General features: G+C 47.6%; 1 protein-coding gene across 5 annotated transcripts in view; it reads left to right on the top strand.

The window, feature by feature from the left end:
* URB1 (URB1 ribosome biogenesis homolog) overlaps positions 1-18,003 on the top strand; it is an 81,453-nt gene that overhangs the window by 61,522 nt on the left and 1,928 nt on the right. For 2 of the 5 annotated variants that reach the window (XM_005548826.5, XM_074034139.1), the window contains 9 exons: positions 5,254-5,414; positions 6,037-6,148; positions 8,120-8,226; positions 8,761-8,904; positions 10,055-10,164; positions 11,273-11,470; positions 12,793-13,034; positions 13,663-14,262; positions 15,584-16,718. In XM_005548826.5, coding sequence (XP_005548883.3) covers positions 5,254-5,414; positions 6,037-6,148; positions 8,120-8,226; positions 8,761-8,904; positions 10,055-10,164; positions 11,273-11,470; positions 12,793-13,034; positions 13,663-14,262; positions 15,584-15,765 — 1,856 coding nt within the window. In that variant the 3' untranslated portion in view covers positions 15,766-16,718. Of the gene's footprint in view, positions 1-5,253; positions 5,415-6,036; positions 6,149-7,167; positions 7,347-8,119; positions 8,227-8,760; positions 8,905-10,054; positions 10,165-11,272; positions 11,471-12,792; positions 13,035-13,662; positions 14,263-15,583; positions 16,719-18,003 lie in introns of those variants that run through there. The other 3 variants (XR_006696952.2, XR_012432058.1, XM_074034138.1) reach the window with 3 other exon arrangements.

Here is an 18,003-nt window from a genome sequence, read left to right on the forward strand (position 1 = left end):
GGAAAATGTACCAGGTACCAGTTGCCTTATGTTAAATTTCCAAATACATCTATTTTAAGTTTTATTGGTTTAATATAGGTAAAAAAATTGCAGAACTTGTCTGTCCCAATCTTGGAAAGGAATTGCAATAGCCAAAAATTTACACAAAAAATTCATATCAAAGTAGAATGTTTCAAAAGGTATAGAGGTGGAGAGGGAAATGGATATACCAAAAACAGAAACAAAAAAACCACTGCCCGAAAAGTACGTTTATTAGATGTTGCTCTGGGCATCTTGTCATCCTGAACAAAAAATGGAGGCCTGGTTTTTAAACAGATTTCATTGATTGCTGAAGGGAAGCATACCCATTCGTTGGAAGAGGCAGATTCCTGGCACTGAAATAGTTGAAGTGTGACATGTAGAAAAGTCAGTGGTAGTGACACCACCAGCCAGATTAGGGCATAGAACAGTAAGCAGCTCCTCAAGCCCCTCCCTCCCTAGAAGGGGCCAGCATCCTGTATTTGATCTTAATGTAAATGGCGATACACATGATGCAATCTTTTCTGCCAAGCTGCATTTATCCCATGTTATATTTGTGCGATTCAGCTACCCAGAGTGTAGCAGAAGTTCTGAACAGTATGTTTTTACTTCCTGCGGTGGCACCTGGTCCAGGTATTGCTAAACTAACTGTAATCCTAAATTGATCATACAATTAATTTTTATATGTGGCTGCCAGTCTTGAGAGTAATTACAGTCTCACTGCTCCGTTTTCAGCCTTTTGCTGGAAGTGGGAACCTGTTTTCTTAACCTTATTGCTTTCCTTCTCTGAGTCCTTGGCCAAGAAACAGGGCCAACCAAGGCTGTTAGCAATGGCAGTGACAAATGCTTTTTCCACAGTGAACTCTTGTCCTCAACAGAACTGGGCTGAAATCTACAGCTCATAATTCACACATGCCACAAGGCAGCCAGAGCAGGAAGCCCCGTTTGCAATTCTCTGAGCCTCATCACCAGACGACCAGAGCGCGCGGGTTCCTCTGACTCTTCTCACTGTGATGAGTCTAGCCCAGTGGGGTGCCTCTGGGGGATATTATGGAAAAAAGAGGTGTAAGGAAGATTTCTGATGCTCCAACAGCACAGTTACACTGCTACTGAAGCCCACTAAAACTGGGGCACATTGTTTTAAGAGTCGGGGTGTCACTCTGTCACCTAGGTTGGAGTGCAGTGGCACAATCATGGCTCACTGTATACCCAAACTCCTTTCTAGCTGTCCTCCTGCCTCAGCCTCCTGAGTAGCTAGGACTGCAAATGTGCACCATCATGCCTAGCTAATTTTTTTTTTTTTTGGTAGAGACTGTATCTCTGTGTTGCCAGGGGAACTCCTGGCCCCAAGTAATCCTCCCACCTCAGCCTCCCAAGTTGCTGGGTGAGCCATTACACCAAGTTTTGGGGCAGTTTTAGTTTTAATCCTTGATAACTTGTCCTGGTTAAGCCATTTTGATCTGAAGGTCTGTTAAGGCCAAGTTGCTATTCATGAGGTTCTTGAAACAAAGAGAATGGCATTTATAAATATTTTTAAATAGCCTATTATGTTTTCAACATTCTGAGGGCAGCTCTTTTCCATAAGTGTTACAAAGCCAAGATTTTCATAGACTAGCAGAGATGAGCACAAAACAAGAAACTGACTTTTCCTCATGGACATGTGGAAAATCCATTTGTCTTAGAATGTCAGTGATTACTAAAAATATCCCAGCCAGCTGAGTATTAGCTGCTTTTAGTGAGTATAAACTAAATGTTTAGACTGTTCTCTTTCCCAAATGTAGTCCATTTACCTATATTTGTTATGTACTTATGTAGGTGTCTCTTAAATACATTTCTCCCATCTTTTGTAAAACAATATAATTTTATCTAGTTTGGTGCTTTTAAAGCTTTTGGATTTCTTTTCCCCTCTTATCAGAAACAGTCACTTGTGAGAAATAAGAAAATTAGGATGGGCATGGTGACTCATGCCTGTAATCCCAGCACTTTGGGAGGCCAAGGCAGGCTGATAACTTGAGGCCAGGCGTTTGAGACCAGCCTGGCCAACATGGTGAAACCCCATCTCTACTAAAAATATGAAAATTAGCTGGGCGTGGTGGCACATGCCTGTAGTCCTAGCTATGCAGGAGGCTGAGACACAAGAATCGCTTGCACCCATAAGGCAGAGGTTGCAGTGAGCAAGATTGTGCCACTGCACTCCAGCCTGGGCGACAAAGGAGACTCTTCTCTTTAAAAAAGTAGAAATAAGAGAATTAGAAAATTTTGTTCCTAAACTGCTATGCCCAAGAGTCATCTGACTATGCTCTTTTCATCCTTTCACTTTTAGTCTATGTCTTGATATTGCAAATGGGTTTCTTGAAGGCAGCATGTACCTAGGTTCTGCTTTTTATCTAATCTGACCATCTCTGCCTTTTAATTGGAGTGTATACATCATTTATATTTAATGTGATTGTTGATCTGACTCTAAATGTCTTTTGTTGACTTTTAGCTGCAACTTTTGTATGTGTATGAGTGCATGCATGCATATTTTTACTGGTTGCTTTAGGGTTTATAGTACACATCTTCAATCTATTACAGTTTATCTTCAAGTGAGATGATACCACTGCATGTACAGTATAAGAACCTTGTAACAGTATAGATCCATTTCCTCCCTTCTGGCTTTTCTGCTATTCTTATCATGCATTACACTTCAGTATGCTATAAACCATACAATATATTGTTTTTGCTTCAAATTGTCATTATTTTTAGAAGAAATGTAAATATTTGATATTTGCCATATTGCTACCATTCCTTTGTGTAGATCTAGATTTCTATCTGGTATTTTTTTTCTTCTTAAAATACTGCCTTTAAGAATTCTTATAGTTCAAGTCTACTGGTGACCAATTATTTTAGCTTTTTTGTGTCTGAAAAAAGTCTTAACTTTTGAAAGATTTTGATGGGGTATAAAATTCAAGATTGACAGTTTTTTCGTATAGTACTTTAAAGAAGTTGCTCCTCTGGTTTCTGAATTGGTTTTTTTTTTTTTTTTTTTTTTTTTTTTTTTTTGAGACGGAGTCTTGCTCTGTCACCCAGGCTGGAGTAAAGTGGCGCGATCTGGGCTCACTGCAAGCTCCGCCTCCCGGGTTCACACCATTCTCCTGCCTCAGCCTCCCGAGTAGCTGGGACTACAGGCGCCCGCCACCATGCCCGGCTAATTTTTTGTCTTTTTTAGTAGAGACAGGGTTTCACCATGTTAGCCAGCATGGTCTCAATCTCCTGACCTCGTGATCCACCCGCCTCGGCCTCCCAAAGTGCTGGGATCACAGACGTGAGCCACTGTGCCCGGCCCCTGAATTGGGTTATTTCTGACAAGAAATCTGCCATTCTTATCTTCATTCTTCTGTATGTCATGTGGCTGTTCTTAAGATTTTTTTAAAATCACTGGTGTCAAACAATTTGATCATGATGTGCTTTGGTGTGATTTTCTTTTTGTAATAATGCTTGCATGATATTCTTAATGTTTTATGTTATTGAGTTTCTTGGCTTTCTAGGTTTATTGTTTTTGTTTTTTTTGTTTTTTTTTTTTTTTTTGGTCAGATTTAGAAAAGTTTTGGCCATTATTTCTTCAGATTTTTTTCAGGGACCCCAATTACACATACCTACAGGACACTGATGTTCTGTTCATTTTTTTTCTCTCTGTGTTTCAACTTGGATAGTTTCTGTTGCTGTCTTAAGTTCACTAATCCTTTTTGGTCTAGTGTCTAATCACTGATAATCCCATCTGTATTGGTCCGTTCTTGCACAGGTATAAAGAACCTGAGACTGGACAATTGATTTAAAAAAAGAGGTTTAATTGGCTCATGGTTTCATAGTCTATACAGGAAGCATGGCTGGGGAGGCCTCAGGAAACTTTTAATTATTGTGGAAGGCAAAGGGAAAGCAGGCACATCTTACATGCCAGAGCAGGAGGAAGTGGGGCAGTGTCACACACTTCTAAACAACCGGCTCTTGTGAGAACTCACTCGCTATGATGAGAACAGCAAGGGAAAATCTGCCCGGAGATCCAATCACCTCCCACCAGGGTCCCTGCCTCCAACACGGGGGTTTATAATTCGACATGAGATTTGGGTAGGGGCACAGATCCAAACCATATCACCATCCAATGTGTTTTTCAGCTCGGATATTTTCATTTTCATCTCTAGAAGCTTGGTTTTAGGTTTTTGTATCTTCTGTGTCCCTGCTTAACATGCTTAATCTTTCTGTAACTTTTAAAAATGCCATCAGTGAACTATCTCTTATTGATAGTATATTCCATGATTACTCATTTGGAGTAGTCATTTCAGTTGGCTTGTGTTTGATTCCCAATTAGGCCACTGGTCACTCTATCTCGAGAACATCATTGTGGGTAATTATCAAGATCAGTTTAATCATTAATCATGAATCCCTATTCTAAGGTTCTTCTTGAGAGTATTTATCTTGTAAAATAGCCTGGGCTTTTATTAAGGAGTGGTGAGGTGTCCTCAGTTTGATTCGTGGAGAGCCCTCTAGGTTGTGGTAAGGCACATCCCCTCATGTGTCTGACCTTCTCCCTCTCTCTTTGAGTCTTCTCCACTCCTGTAGCGATTGTCAGCTTCTCTAGGCCTCACAAATGGCAAATGGATACCAGCCAACAGGCTCTCTGGACCGTAGCTTTTGATTAAGCTTGGTGAGCCACTTTTCTGTGAGATTTGTGTTGTTCGTTTGAAGGAAGAGCTAGGGTTGCAGAGTGAGTATGAGTGAGTCCTTCGTCAGGCTGGTTGGCATCAGCTGCCTTTTCCTGCTTTCACTGCCATACGTGCTTTCCTCGTGCTTGTAGACAGACGCCCGCAGTGGAAGGCTGAGCAAGGTGGAAGCTGGGGACTGATTTTCTCTGCTGATTCCCAGTTGTGTTCCCCAGGCCGCTGGCATGCTGGGGTCTCCGCAGTGGGTCTCAGTGTCACCTCCAGTATCCTGACTCATTGGGTGTTTATGAGAAGTAATGAAATTATCCTGGTTGGGATGTGTGAGCGTTTTAAAAACTGAAGGTATGGTCATTATTGCCACATGAAGGAAGAGTTTGTGTTTGTCTAACTTCAGCAGAAGTTAGGAGGAGTTGGAGAGAGACTTGCATTCCTTGTGCTTGGCGCAGGTAGCTATTGGTAAGACGCAAGAGGAAATTTCATTCTCCAGGTTAACAATAATAATGTGTGTGTGTTTCATGCTGTATCTTATTTCCTGTAGAGTTTGTGGTGGATTGTCGAAAATTTTTGGATTCAAATGCTCTGGGCCTAACTGTCACAGCACTCAGCAGCTATGACCCGCAGATGCGAGCCGTAGCCTACCATGTCCTGGCGGCCTACTACTCACACTTGGAGGGGGCACGGTTCCATGAGCAGTCCCAGGTAAGTAGGAAGAGTGTACATCCCACTGTGGGGGTGGGCTGCGGGCTTCAGAGAGCGGGCTGTCCGCCCAGTTTGGTGGAAGGATTTACTAAGGAGCACGGAGGTGGCGTGTTGCCGGGAGGTCTCTGCTGAAGAGCAGAAGTCTGTTCCCTTAGGAGGTGATGCCGGAGGTTGCCTTTGATCCACAACCCCCTGTGGAGGCTGAGAAAAGTGTCTCCGTACAGGCTTTCTTGTGTTGTGTGTAGACAAAATGATTTGAATTCTACGGAGTATTTCTTTGGTCTAAACTCAGTGGTTAAGGTAGCTATTATCCACGACACACTGAACCTCAGAAACCTGTACCCCGTGGTGCTGGAGGAACAAGAGCAGATTAGCTTTTCGGGGCATGGTGCCAGACTTCTCTCTGCTGTTGTGCACATGACTGACTCCTAAAATAAAAACGAACAGCGTTCCGAAGATGCTGGCGAGTTGTGTCTGCTCCTGTGAGCTTCGTCTTTGGTGGCCCCTGGGATATGAGGAGCAGGCACACCCTGCCGAGCCCCGGTTCGGCTGCACCAGAGAAGACTGACCATAGTTCTGAACACGCTCATCTTACGTTTTCCTTTTCTGTTCTGTTTTCAAGCTACTTTACCTGTTGGATGTAGTCCGGAATGGGATTCGAACTCAGGACATGAGACTCACTTTTACCTTGGCTCTCTTCATTGCCAAAGCAGCCCTGCAGATTTTGAAACCAGGTACCACTGACATAATTAGGTTGAGGGGAAACTGGAAAGCTGAGGCTGAGCAAGTCCACTTCTAGGGGTTAGTCCCACAGGTGTAGTGGGTCACACATCTGTGTTCAAGGCCACTCCGTGCTCATGGTCGTGGAAGATGAGGAGTCCCCGAAGTCCCCATCAGCTCTGGACAGTAAATAGACGAGGGCTGTGAGGAAGTTCGTCATGGACCCCTGTGGGGTGAAATCCAGAAAAAATGAGATGACAAAGCGAAGTGCAGAACAGCATTTATAATGGAGGGAAAGATTGCAGATTGCTGTTTGCTTGTAGCTATAGAAAACTGTAGCGAGAGCAAGTCAAACTGAAGTTCAAATGTGGGCCGATCACATCATAGGGATTGGAACCCGGGGCTAAAAGCGTGGACATAGCCAGACTGTCCCGGACTTCCCCATGCCCATTTCTTCCTCTAAGATGGGGTGATGATAGGACCCACTGCCTCTAGCATTGCTGTGAGGGTGATGAGGATCACGTACTTCTTTTGTTTTTTGGTGCTTTTTTTGGTGCTTTTTTTGGAGACACCGTCTGGCTCTGTCACCCAGGCTGGAGTACAGTGACATGATCTCGGCTCACTGCAGCCTCGGCCTCCCAGGCTCAGGGAATCTCTCACCTCGGCCTCCCGAGTAGCTGGGACTATAGCAAATGCCACCACGCCTGGTTGATTTTTTTGTAGAAACAGTTTCATTATGTTGCCCAGGCTGGTCTCAACTCCTGGGCTCAAGCGATCCTCCTGCTTCAGCCTCCCAAAGTGCTGGGATTACAGGTGTGAGCCACCACACCTGGCCTAGATCACACACACTCACACACATGTAAGTGCCTGGCACAGTCAAAACCCATCGGTGATAGCTGCCGTCACCATCACCGTCATTATTAATCATCGATTCATGCTTAGGCTTACGGGTCCTTGGCTACAAAGCTTTTGGTGTATGAGTACTGTGCAGGTATAACCCACGTTGTTAGAACAAGGCTCCTTTTTGTTACAGGAATGGGGCTACCACTGCTGAGATACTGTGACTAGAAGTGAGCTCATTCTAAGACTGGTTTTGGTTATGGAGAGAAGAATCATAGAAAGTTGGTACCATCAGGGACCACAGGGTGCTTTTAGTATAACATGGTTCTATTTCAGATGAGGGAACAGCCCACTCACTGTTTCCACCCCATCCCCCACACTCATAACTGAGGCTCCCGAGGGTAGATAGCTTGTCAAGGCCCCACAGTTCGTTCACAGTCAAGTTGCTATTAGAATTCAGATCTGATTTTCATCTGCTCCCATTTCATTTTATTCCATGGGTTTACTTGCCTTGGAGATTTGGAAGGGGAAGAAAATAATGGGCAGAGACCATGACGGTTTTGGTCCTGGGTGTGGCTCTGTCCCACACTGGTGCTCATGTCGGGGTGGGGTGTGTGCATGGCAGCTTGGTCATGGGGTAGACTCATTGGCGATCCAAGGATAGGAGATGGCAGGAGCTAGGGTGTCTGTTGCCTCTGCCTTGTTGCATTCCAGAGGCACTCAGCAGTGTCTGAGCCTCCCCTGCTGTGACGGTTCCCTTCAGTGAGAAGCTAGAGGCAGGTGCAGCAGGTTGGTGTGGTGTCAGCCCTGATCTGTGGGATGTGTGACCAAGTCCCAGCCTTCCCACCTACTGGTTTGAGCCTGTGCTGTAGGACGGGAGCTGGGGAGGGGGAGGTGGCGAGGTCCCTGAAGGACTCAACGTCCAGCAGTGGTTTCTGAGCCAGGAGAGCAAGCCTGTGTGCAGTATGGAGCTGAGGTGTCGAATTGTGTTCTCATTCTCGAGAGCCAGTCCTCTAGGTCAGGATACAAAAGTTCCTGGGAGGGGATTTATGTCTGATACCCAGAACGCCGGCCTCTGAGTGCTGCCAGACCAGGGGGCGTCCTGCTGGGGCCTGCCGTGACTGACCGTCTGCCTGTGTTCTCAGAGGAGCACATGTATCTGAAGGTCAGCAACTTCCTGCTGTCGCACGAGTACTTGAACATGGACAAAGTGCCAGGTTTCTACCAGTTCTTCTACAGCTCCGACTTGGAGGTATGCTTCCACAGTCCTCATGGCCTTCCACAGGCTCCTGAATTGATTATGCAGCCGCCATTGTCTACTGCCGTTTTCCCCATGGATACTGTGTGCTGCATAGCCCACACGATTGTGCAGGCAGTGACCACGCAGGCCTGCACTTCGGAATGCCTCTGTGCTGTGGCCTCACTTCTACATGGTGCCCCACACCTTCAAAACTCTGCTTCAGAGTCCTGAGCTTTACGACATTCTCGTATTTTCTGGTGAATCACTGGGTTAAATATTAAATTCTTTTTTTAGATATTCATATTAAATATTCTTTCATAGAATACCTATCTGACTTCAGTATTTAAACTTGACTCGATCCTCCATTTTTGACCTGAAGAAATAGAATCAAAGATGAGATCAGGGATTTTTCATTATCAGACATGGAGGTCAGGGCTGCTGTGTTACAACCTTTGCCGCCACTTAAAAATAGTAGTGTTTGAACAGTTGTCAGATGAAAGGACTTTCACTTACTTAACAACGGTTTTTTGTGTGCCTGGGTTATAGCAAAAATCGGAGCAGGAGTGGGTGTTTGGCCTTCTGCGGCAGGGGATCCGTGACAAGCAGTGCTATGAGCTGTGTGCCCGCCGTGGCATCTTCCACATCATCCTGTCCTTCTTCTACAGCCCACTGTGTGACGAGGCGGCACAGGTACATGGGTTCCGCAAGCCTATTTGAAAGCGAAAGGTCTGTGCCGCTTCTTAAGGTTTTGTTTGGAAGTCAAGTCCGTATGAATTCAGTTCCCAGCCTGGACACGACCGACCTAAACCTGGCTCTCAGTTAGGGGAAGTGAGACACTGACAGCGCCTGTCCCGCTCCCTGCATGCAGAGCAGGTGGATTCACTCGAGGCTGCACTGTTGTGACCCCCCAGTGTCGTGTGTCCTCTGCATATTCTTTACTGTGGCCCTCCTACTGTGTATATGGCCCTTGGCATATACGAAGGCCATCAGTGGGGCGTACTGATCACTAATCATGAGCCTTCGGAGTGGCCAGAAAGTCTAGAAACCCCCTGTCAGTGACTGAGGTGCTTTGGAATCACCAGGATTTCACCTACTACAGAAGTTGGGGGCCATTAGAACTCATTTAGAAAGCAAGAGTCAGGTTGAAACAGACAGCCTCACCTAACCAGTCAGGAACCAAGAGCTGGTGTGTGTGCCTCCTAGATATTACAGGTAGGTGGTAGAAGGAAATAGGAAAAGCCTTTAGTATTTTGATTAATTTCTAGCATAGTCAGCTTTTGTTTCTCATATGTAAAATGTGGGTAAATAGAGTAAGTCAAGATGAAGAAGCCCATTTGATTAAACTGAATTTGAGTATGGTAACTTTTTGTTTTTTGTGGCATGTGAGAATTCTGAAGCACCCCACAAACACGTCAGGGGACAGTCCCATTTTTATGTCCTCCCTTCCAGGTGGTAAACACAGGGTTGCGTGGCTCATGGCTGGTGGCCAGTGGCTGGCCTGGAGGCGGGCCTCACATAGTCCCTGTGCCGGCGGCTGCGCGTCTGGGCCATTGGCTTCTGTGGTGCAGCTTTGCTTGTGGGTGGGCTCCAGATGATGGATTAATGGAAGTGGGATCCCCCGGGCCCAGAGATTGCTGTGGAAGTCTGTGTCTTCTGGCTGTCACTTGTGGGGAAGGGCACGTTCGTACACGGCCACCACTCTGACAGACTTAGCACAGCAGGCTTCATTTGCAGCCGCCACCTGTAATAGCACCATACCATTACATTTTTAAAACGGTTTCTTTAATCAAGTAAATTGGGTTTTCTCACTGAAGAGTAACTTCTTGTTTGGGGTTTTCAGAATTGGATTCTGGAAATTCTACAGAATGCTGCCCAGGTTGCCAGATCTGCCTATGAAATCATACGAGACTATAGCCTTTTAACATGGATTTTACACATCCTTGAAAGCAAGTAAGTACCTTTTGCATGCGAGGTGCGCGTCAGGTGGGAAGGAAAGGAACAGAAACAATGGTGTCTGCTGCCAGCTCTATTGGTTGGAAATGTCCAGTAAAATCCATGCTCTCTGAAATGCAGCGTTCTCCAATGCTACCATATGCCTGGCAGTCCTGCTCCTGGCAGTGCCAAAGTGCCTTTCCTCCATTCACAGCCTTTCCTTGAGTGTCTCTTGTCTGCCATGGGACAGCAGACACCAGCTGCTGTTCACATCTGGCAGAATCTCTGCCAGCCTGTCTGGCTCTGTTCTGCTCAGGTCAGGCTCCTCCCCTGGTGTCCCAGCAGCCTTCTGTGCTCTGAAGTAGTGTCCTGTTCGCTAAGGCTTTAGCAGCTGCAGCCGTCTGTTGCAGGAAGGCCGGTCTAACAGCTTACAGGGCTCTGCTGTCAGTGCAGGGTCTGTCATCAGTGACGAGCCCGCATTGGAGGAACAGCACCAAGGGTCTGAACTTGATGATTTATTATGATTCCTGATTCTCCTGCTGTTTGAGACTGAAAAGATGAAGACCCTGTCACAGCAGACAGCACTCGGCGGGAGGGCTCTGTCTTACAAAGAACTAACTACTATAATAAGCCTGGGAGAATGCAGGCCCTTTTGTGCATTTTTTTAAGTATTTCCTGAAATTTCTCTAAAAGAAAATAATATATCCAAGTATACCTGCAAACAACAAAAAAAAGGGGGTGTGGGGAAGAAATTAATATCCAAAATTAGAATGTGTATTTGGACATCAACTTCAGTACTGTTTCAGGTTTATAAAAGGCATAATTAGCTAATGTTCCTGGCTAATAATGGCTTGTTTTAGAAATTGAGTTGTTATCATGAACCGGACAGTTTTTATTAGTGTGCCCCAGTGGCTGCTGAATTTTTGGAGGGACTTAGGGCAGTCTTCTGTTAGGAAGGGGCACCTTGTCCTGTGTGGAAGCTGCGTTCGTATAGCAAGCACCCTGTTTTTACTTGGAGACTATGCTTGTCTAGGGGGATGAGCAGATAGGATTATGGAGGGGGATCGTCTGATCCTGCTGAAAGGACAAGATGTGGCAGATTGAAGGCTGCTGTGCTTGGTTTTAGGTTTCTGGAGACTCCGCTGCTGTCTAATGTGATCTCCTTGCTCCACACACTGTGGGTGACCAACCTGGGGGATAAGGCAGTGGAGTGGGAGAGCCAGCACCCTTGCCAGCCTGGTTCCCGGGAGCCCACCAAGCGGCTTGCCTTGCACCTGGTCAACGAGTTCCTTTATGTTCTTGTCGTGCTCATGAAGCACCTGAGGTGAGTCCTGCCCCCGCCAGGGGGTCCTTCCTGGCCTCTTGGAAGCTGTGTTGGTCTGCCACCTGTGGACACCATGTCTCGGTCACGACTCTGGCTGTACCAGGGGAACGCTGGGCTGTGTGACCTGCTGTGGATTGGGGCAGAGTACCAGTGTCAGGTGTAGGTAGTGTCAGAACATCTATTTCATTAGCTCTTTCTTTCCCCTTCAACTTTATAAGGCTTCTTGTCAAGGCCTTGAGAACTTAACATACTTTTCAAACCCGAATATGCATTGTTTGAGGTCATTTTTTAGCTGGCGAGCCATCTACCTTGATACTGTGATTCAAACACTAGAATCAAGTGATGTTTCATAGAAAGAAAGTATTTTCTATGACTCTAACATAAGACAGGGTATTCCCAAGGTTGCCTCTGCCTTCATTATATTAGCCTGTGAAGACTCATTGTCCATGAATTCTCTTGAATGTTTCAGTATTTTCACCCGATCCCTTGGAGTCATGCTTTTGGTTTCCTCGGAAGAGCTAAATTTCCCTCCGAATCTACCATGTTACAGAAAATACACAGTGTGCACTCATTATTTCTGATTTGGGAGCCAAGTGATGCTAACCGGAACCAGAAGGTTGATAGCAAGAGGATTGTAGTCTCAGAAGGAAAAATGTCTTGATAAAGAACAAGGCCTTTTGTTTTGTATTGTTTAAAACTAAATTGTTAAGTCCATGCTGGATAGTCAACGTTTCCTATGTAGGGATTGTCGGAAGACATGCTGGTGTCTAAGAACCAATTGCTATTTAAAATACTGGTTTTACGTTTACAATTGCGTGGAAGCGATGTTACAGGATTTAACTCTCTTGGAGTTCAGGGAGATCTGTTTCCTCCTGGTGGCCATCAGTCAGGTTTTGGCCGTGGGTGATGACGCTGTCCCAGGGCCTCCCTGAGTTTTTCTCACTTCAGACTGGTGGTCAGGGAGCAAGGGAAATGGGCAGGCCCAGAGTGGAGCCCTCGCAGGCCCTTGGCACCCTGGCTGTTTGAGGTGGCCAAACTCAAGCTGTGTGTTTGGCCACCCTGTTTAGCCAGGGTTTCTGGAAGCTTCTGTGCCTCTGGGGTGCAGATCATACTCCAGGTCCCCTTTGTGCCTTGCTGGAGTGGCTCACTTTTCTTTTCTGCATCCTGGGGGCCCATGCTAGATGTCTGCTGTGCAGGAAAAGCTGGTTCCTGCAGGAACTGTGTGTACCTCTGGGTGTGCAATGTCGTCAGGCTGCCGCAGTGCTGCCTGCCAGGCTGGGGAGGCAGCCTTTGCTCAGTCTGTAACATTGGCTCCCAAACAGGCCCACCTTGGCCCCCATCCAGCTGACCAACTTCTTCGGGACACTTGAGTCTGTGCTGAGGTACCGGGCCACCGTCATACAGGCCTTCAAGGACATGAACAGATTCACTGTAAATGAGACAGTGCTTTCCACCAAGGACGTCCTTGTCCTCTTGCACAAGTGGAGCCTCATTGAGAGAGACCTCAAGCTCCAGGAAGACCTGAGAACAGCCATTGAGAAGGGCCAAGCCCGGGAGCTCATGAGTAAGTGTCAGGACCCAGGACTGGCCCAGATTAGCCAACACCTCTCTCTCTCCCTCTCTCTCCCTCTCCCTCTCTCTCTCTCTCCCTCTCTCTCTGCCTCTCAGCTACATTTCCAAAGCTAATGAGGCTCAGAGATGGGACACATCCATCTTGGAGCCCTGGAGGGGGAGCTGGGCAGCCTTTGAGTTTCAGCCCAGCTACTGACTAGCTGTCTGTCTTTGGAGAAGTCACTTCACCTACGTTAGTGTCAGGGTGCCCACTTGTAAAGAGGCTGGGGGTGGCTGTGAGCTACTTGCTGCCACCTCATCCTGTAGTGCAGGGTTAAGGAAAAGACTGGAACCAGACCTCCTGGACTGAAGCTCTGATGCTGCCCTGATTCCCTGTGTTTAAAGAGGACAGTAATGGCGCCTGCCTCACGGTGTGAGGATTAATGAGTTGGTTATAACAACAGTGATGACAGGCATAGTGAAACATTGAGCACTCACCAGGCTCCTGACGTGGGAGCAGGGCCAGGTGCTCAGGACATGCAAGCCGCCCTGCGTGTCCCCCATTGACACCTTCCCACATCTGGATCTGTGTGGGCAGGAGGGACCCCCGTCTCACTACCTTCTCTTTGTGCATTTCACAGAAATGCTCAAGGATAAAAACAAGCCTGTCGTGCCAGCCCGAGCCAAAGGCCCACGGGGCCGAAAGAGGAGGCTTGGGGAGGCAGAGGAGATGGCCGACCCTGAGCTGATGGCATCTACCTTGGAGATATGCAAGGGCCTCCTGAGGTCCATCTTGACCTACTGGGGACCAGTGATCCCTGTTCCTGACCCCACTCAGGAGCCTGTGGACTCAGCCAGCCCCGAGAGCAATGCACCAGGCCCCGTGTATGCCGCCGCTTCCGTGGCAGTCAGTTGGGTGCTGCGGTCGGTGGCCGAGCACCTGCTCAGCAGGGCAGAGGCTGCAGGACTGGTTGGCTGGCTTAAGAGCCACATTTTGCCACACCCTGTGGTCGTGGCTGACCTCCTTAAGGATGGTGCCATGAGGAGCAGCATATTCAAGCTGTATAGCCGGCTCTGTGGGGCCGAGGGGCTGGCGGGGCCTGCGCAGGAGGTGGCCTGCCTGTTCAATCTGGTCATGCTGCAGCTGGTGGCCGCCCAGGGCCAGGCAGGGAGCCCCTTCCACCCGGCCATGGAAGCTCTCTGCCTGTCTTCTCTGAGTGAGAAGGACGAAGCCACACGAGGTAAGGCTGTTTTTTTCGTTGGAGGCTGAAGAAATGGATGCAGAAGTGGGTCTGGGGCAGGAGTGACTTCTGTGCTTGGAACGCTTAGGTTTCTGCCGACTTCCTCAGCTGGCTATTGTGCCTGTTTAGGTGGCCTCTTACGGTTCTGGGGTTGTAGAGAACTTGCCACTGGGCAGTGAATGTGAAGGGAAGGAAGTCTTTGTCTTCGCTTGCAGGGGAAACCTTTGGTGCTGGTTATGTTGACGGTGCAGAGAGGGCACTGCAGAACCTTTGCATCCCTCCACCCCGCGGGGCAGTGGGTTTCCGACCATTAACCACATGACGAGTTCTGTTTCACGTGTGGCCAGCTGCGTGTGTGCGTGTGTGCGCGCATGTAGCTTCACATGCGTACAAATGTGCCCATGCGCAGTCTGTGTACTTGGCAGTCACTAGGTAGGAGCCTAGCAGTGTGAATGAGTGAGTAGCACAGGCTCCAGGGGGCCGTTAGAGCTCCAGGGAGGTGCGTGTGGTAACCCGGAGGGCTATCCTTTCACGGAGGAATGTGGGGGTGCAGGGGAGGGAGGGGCCAGCAGCCTAGCGGGTGGGCTCACCTGGTAGCAGGGGCGACCTCACCCTCTGGTCTGGCCGCAGTTGGGGAGTTGGGCCTTTTTGCCTGCAAAGCTTTCTCTTCCTCCTTACCCGTGCCACTGAGGAAATGGTAGGAAATGATTCTGGGAGGTTCTTCTCAAACTTCAGTCTCATTCTCGGCATGGACGGTCAGAACCAGACTGAGACTTGTCTTGTAACAGCTTTTTGAGGGGATCCACACATGTTCATCAGAAGAAAGATAAATTTTGCCAGGCACAGTGGCTCACACCTATAATCCTAGCACTTTGGGAAGCTGATGTGGGGAGACCGCTTGAGACCAGCCTGGCCAACATAGTGAAACCCTGTCTCTACAAAAGTTAGCTGGGCGTGGTGGCACATGCCTGTAGTCCCAGCCACTCTGGAGGCTGAGGTGGGAGGATCACCTGAGCCCAGGCCGTCGAGGTTGCAGTGAGCTGAGATCACGCTACTGCACTTCAGTCTGGGTGACAGAGTGAGACCTGTCTTTTTCTTAAAAAAAAAAAAAAAGAAAAAAATTTTTTAGTAAAAAAGATTAACACAAAAGTTAAGCAAAGGCAGAATGAGTTGTTGTATCGGTCTGCTCACCTTGGGTTGCACAGGCCTGTCGCACGGTTTATTTGGGCACTTGGCAGAGCCATTGCGTTGTGGGCAGGATGACCTGTTTTCGAGCTGAGCAGGTGTGCATCCTGACGGCCTATCCCCTGCTCTTGTTCAGCCTCCGCAGCATTCCTGGTGTCTCTCTACATAAAGGACATCTGGCTGGGGGCCCAGCGGCCTGACACCCTCTTAGCCCACATCCGGATGGTGTGTGAGGCCGCAGATGATGCTCCGAGCAGTGAAGAGGAGGCCATCGTGGTGCTCTGCAAGGATGTCGCCAGTGCAGCCTCAGATGCTTGACTCCTGCCAGCCAGCGCCTTGCGCCCTGATGACCAGAGCCTCAAGAAGTTTGGTTGAGTCAAGGGTTTCCGGAGAAGGTGTGGGAAACAACAAGTTCAGTACATTGACTCAGTTCTCTGACAAGAAAAGTCGAGAGGACTTGATTGAACAGGCCAGTAAATGATAAACTCGGGCCTGTGTGTGCCCCGCATCAGAGTTGCAGGGAATGTGGGGACTTCCAGGCCATGAGGCCCATCCATTGCCTCGTCAGGCCAGGCCAGCCCCTTCCTCTCTAGGGGCTTGGAGCTCGTCACAGGAAATAGCTCAAGTTTGAGGCACTTCTGAATGCAGAAGAGATTCATGTGTGTTAAAGCTGAAATGTCAAAAGGTATCAGGTTTTTTTTTTATAAAAACGAAGAGATATGTTTAAATTTTATTTTTCAGCTGGGTGAGGTGGCTCATGCCTCTAATCCCAGCACTTTGGGAGGCCAAGGCAGGTGGATAACCTGAGGTCAGGAGTTCAAGACCAGCCTTCCCAACATGGTGAAACCCCATCCCTACTAAAAATACAAAAATTAGCTGGACGTGGTGGTGCACGCCTGAAATTCCAGCTACTCGGGAGGCTAAGGCAGGGGAATCGCTTGAAACTGGGAGGTGGAGGCTGCAGTGAGCCGAGATTGTGCCACTGCACTCCAACCTAGGCGACAGAGCAAGACTCCATCTCAAAAAAATAAATAAAGTTTATTTTTCTATAAAAAGTCATAACAAAGTTTAGTATGACTTTTTGAGTAAGTTAATTTCTGCCAATGTTTGTTAATTATTTTATTAAATAAAAGATGTTGCACTGAATCCTTAAAGTGTAAAAGTGATTTGACCTCTGCTTTGAGAAGACAGCCTGTAATTTTTAAAGTTATACTTCAAAGAGGGGATTTTGAATTTTATAAATGCTTATTAATAAATGTCTATTTTTGTAAGGTTTTTGTGTTTTCCTTTCATTGTTAAAGAGGCTAGTTTTGTTCCACGTAGGCCTGCATTTATTTTAAAGGTCAGAACTTTACTATTAATGGTCATATATTCGTTGCTGTTGTAGCTGACAGTCATGAAATTTCGTGGTTTTTGCAGTTAAAATTTCTGTCTGTTCCTTTAAAACTCTCCTGCATTCTTGGGGTCTGCTCTGTGGCCTAGGATGTGTCTGTTTTATTTGCCATATAACGTACATCACGCTGCCTTGGTTTTGTCTGAAACATTTACACTTTTATTTTCTTTTTCTTTTTTATTTTTTTTGAGACAGAGTCTCGCTCTGTCACCCAGGCTGGAGTGCAGTGGCCGGATCTCAGCTCACTGCAAGCCCCGCCTCCCGGGTTTACACCATTCTCCTGCCTCAGCCTCCCGAGTAGCTGGGACTACAGGCGCCCGCCACTGCACCCGGCTAGTTTTTTGGGTTTTTGTTGTTTTTGGTTTTTTTGTATTTTTTAGTAGAGACGGGGTTTCACCGTGTTAGCCAGGATGGTCTTGATCTCCTGACCTCATGATCCACCCGTCTTGGCCTCCCAAAGTGCTAGGATTACAGGCTTGAGCCACCGTGCCCGGCCCCTATTTTCTACCAGTGTTCTTTAGAATTGTTTGTTTTAAGTGACTTAAAGTTTTAACTAAAGCATGAGTAACACTTGTTGGCATACAGTCCCTTCACCACAAGTAATTGTCTTGCATTGTCTACAAAGCAAGGATCAGTTACCTCACTTGTCCCCCTTTCCTACCCAAATAAACCTTACAACGCTGTTATTTGAGACTGTCCTGAAGTTGAAATCCGATGTTTAGATCCAAGTTGGACTCAGGCAAGCACTGCTCCAGCAGAACATTCTCTTCCTGGTTCCCTTTAATCTTTATCCCCCTCTCCGAGGCCTGTCGATGGGGATTCCTTTGGTTATAGGCACCTCTGCTCGTTCATGCAGAGGGCATTGGCTGGAAGGACACTGGTCTGGGGAATATCCCTGAACCCCATGACTCTGGGGGCGCGGGGAGGGGCATCGAGCAGGTGGGATGGATTTCCACAGCTTCATCCCCGGCTCCAGGCCTAGCTGCCTCCCAGGTTCTTAGGGCCCAGCAAGTCAAATACATGCTACGTCAGGTGGCAACAAGTGCTCCAAAGTCGAGTTCAGCTCAGTCAAGTGAGGACACATTTTCAGCACCTCACCTTCTTTTCTGCTTCTCTGGAGCTCATCAGTCCTGCTTGTCTTTGTTTTCCCTTCTCAATCCACT

This window comes from Macaca fascicularis, chromosome 3, assembly GCF_037993035.2.
Source record: "Macaca fascicularis isolate 582-1 chromosome 3, T2T-MFA8v1.1".
Lineage (NCBI taxonomy): Eukaryota > Metazoa > Chordata > Mammalia > Primates > Cercopithecidae > Macaca > Macaca fascicularis.